This window comes from Temnothorax curvispinosus, unplaced genomic scaffold, assembly GCF_003070985.1.
Source record: "Temnothorax curvispinosus isolate PA1 unplaced genomic scaffold, ASM307098v1 QBEX01003450.1, whole genome shotgun sequence".
NCBI lineage: Eukaryota > Metazoa > Arthropoda > Insecta > Hymenoptera > Formicidae > Temnothorax > Temnothorax curvispinosus.
This window is the reverse complement of record NW_020213230.1, coordinates 1-2,237: the sequence shown is the minus strand read 5'-3', so window position 1 is coordinate 2,237 and position 2,237 is coordinate 1. Positions and strand designations below refer to the sequence as shown.

Below are 2,237 nucleotides of genomic sequence, written 5' to 3'. Positions count from 1 at the left end.
GCTAAATGGTTATCAATTCTCTATAAGTTCTGTATTATACATAAATTATAGAATATCTAAACGTTTCTTTTTTTTTTTGATGTCCTGTGAAATTATACAATAGAGTTACAAATAAAGATAAAGCCACACTTTACGTATAATTTGATTCAGTCTTTGCTAATGTTACATAATAACGTGCGAAAGAAAACGTCTAACTAACAGTTAGACTATTTAAGAGGCTATTTAAGAATTTTAATTGATACTGGCAGCATAAAACTGTTCAGCTAGCTTTACACAAGATAATTGGTCTTCTTCTTTATGAAATCGTCAAATTATGATTATGATACATTTCTACATTATCACCAGCATCGAATCTAATCTTATTTATCGTGATACTCTTGAGAAACTGTTAATCCATTGTCTTAACTTGATCGCGGCGCAGAACTGCGTCCACCAATATTGTTCCTCTCCCTCCAATCGATTCCCGTAAAAGCTGTCTACATATTGAACAGTCGATACAACGACGGCGGATTAGTCTGAAATTAAGCACACGTTAACAATCACTTTTTTTGCTAAAATCACAATTCTCTTTTCAATCGCATACCTTGATTATGACATAGACCAGCACGGGAGTCAGATCGTCGGCAGCAGGTATGCCTCTTTCCGACGCCATGGAGAAGAGATTCATGATGGTAGTCGCGCAACGAAATACACACTGCAACTTATCCCTAGGAGTCTTATACACCGATATCACAGCCAATTCAGCCTGGGCCCATGACCAGGGGCATTTGTAATGATAAACTTTTGAAATGCGTAGGTCCCTGTGATTTGGAGTTACGACCTTTGCCAACTTATTGATGTAACCGTGAAAAAGCTGGTCCCTATATACATCTCCATCTTCATTTAGATAGAGCGCATTGTGGTATATCCGTGCCATGACGGTTCTTTCCACCACGACTCTCGCCAAATCTAACTGGTTGGCGCTTGCCGCTGAAAGTAAGAAGTAAGTTCAGACGTCTCTGAGCACTCCGCTAAAATCAATTGCGAGATAAATAATTATATTCATGTACATTGCCAAATCGGATCGTTGTCCATTTCCACATAGACCTTCCCTAGAAAATTATCCACGAGATCCTGTTTCTCGTCAGCTAGCGTAAGCTTTTTAAACTCTTCGCAGAAACGCAGGAGGAAAGCCTTCTTTTTTCCAAAAATACCCTCACACAAACGGATACAAGATGATTATTGATAGCATCCCGATCACACTTAACTCGCACGCATAATCTGAAAAATATTATTATTAAACGGTTAATATCTTACATTTAAACATCTTACATTTACTTATACATTACATACAAAGATGATATTTATATGTATATAAACAGTACCTATCTAAGTGAGCTAATGTCGACAGCAATCCCTGACGACATCTGATTAAATATGCGATATAAGGAGATCGCTTTTGATAATCCTCTCGTAGTGATTTGAAGAGCTTTCTACATCCATCGTCATTAAATAGACGCACGCAACGTAAAGTTTCATGAAGATGAGCTAGTTAGACTTAGCTAACTAAGACTTATCTCAGCTTCAGTTTTGCCGTTTGCTATGACAGAACCCTCCTGCTGATGTTCCCCATCAAGCCTCACGTTCTCTTTCTCCGCCTGAGTCTCCATTCGCGCGAAGATCACGTTGATCATCTGCGTGAGAGTCGCACAGGCTGTTGTTTGATTCACCAGGTTGCGCGACAACAAGTAAATGTTGTAAATAGTACGAATTGTTAACAGTACCGTACCTTCGTATACCTCCACATGCTGGCTTGTCATTACAGTCAGCAGAGCTTTAATAATCTGCAGCTGCACACTCTCATCGGTCTGTGGACCGGTGAAGCAACCGCAAATTGTCTCGACAATACGCACAATCAGCAGCTTGTTAGGCTTCGTTGAATCAGGCATATTGCTAGTGAGATGACTATATGCGATTAACTTCTGTAGGCAGTCCAGTGCTGTGTCACCACAATCCGTAGTGATTAGCTCTGACATGCTGACTCAAATGGCAAGAAGTACTTAGCGGTAATGACATTTGAGTCGCTCTTAATTGGGTTTGAGATAACCTCTTCACCCTGCACAGCTGGTGTACATCTTTGATCTAGTTACGGAGGTCCTCTGCAAGATGGAAATATGAGTGACAAACTTAATTAGTAACTATCGCTTATAACTACAGGCTTATTAGCCTGTATATTTATTTATTTCAGTATAAAATAA

At 39.3% G+C, this 2,237-nt stretch overlaps 1 protein-coding gene across 3 annotated transcripts; it reads right to left on the bottom strand.

The window, feature by feature from the left end:
• Positions 1-209: 209 nt before the first annotated feature.
• On the bottom strand, positions 210-2,230 carry LOC112452569 (GTPase-activating protein and VPS9 domain-containing protein 1-like). 3 transcript variants are annotated; one of them, XM_025012853.1, is made up of 5 exons: positions 1,769-2,230; positions 1,365-1,673; positions 1,050-1,260; positions 584-969; positions 210-515 (listed from the first exon to the last, which is right to left on the bottom strand). In XM_025012853.1, the coding sequence occupies exons 3-5, from the start codon at positions 1,072-1,074 to the stop codon at positions 477-479; spliced, it is 450 nt and encodes a 149-aa protein (XP_024868621.1). In that variant the 5' UTR covers positions 1,075-1,260; positions 1,365-1,673; positions 1,769-2,230; the 3' UTR covers positions 210-476. The 3 variants fall into 3 exon arrangements, with proteins under 3 accessions (XP_024868621.1, XP_024868623.1, XP_024868622.1); XM_025012855.1 differs by having other exon boundaries at positions 637-969; XM_025012854.1 differs by having other exon boundaries at positions 1,779-2,230.
• Between the last annotated feature and the right edge of the window lie 7 nt (positions 2,231-2,237).

Excerpts from the sequence above, each read along its gene's own strand:
- LOC112452569 (XM_025012853.1), bottom strand. The coding sequence starts at position 1,074 with ATGGACAACGATCCGATTTGGCAAT. Across the intron at positions 970-1,049 it reads CAACGATCCGATTTGGCAAT|CGGCAAGCGCCAACCAGTTA; the intron begins GTACATGAATAT and ends TCTTACTTTCAG. Across the intron at positions 516-583 it reads TGGTCTATGTCATAATCAAG|ACTAATCCGCCGTCGTTGTA; the intron begins GTATGCGATTGA and ends GCTTAATTTCAG.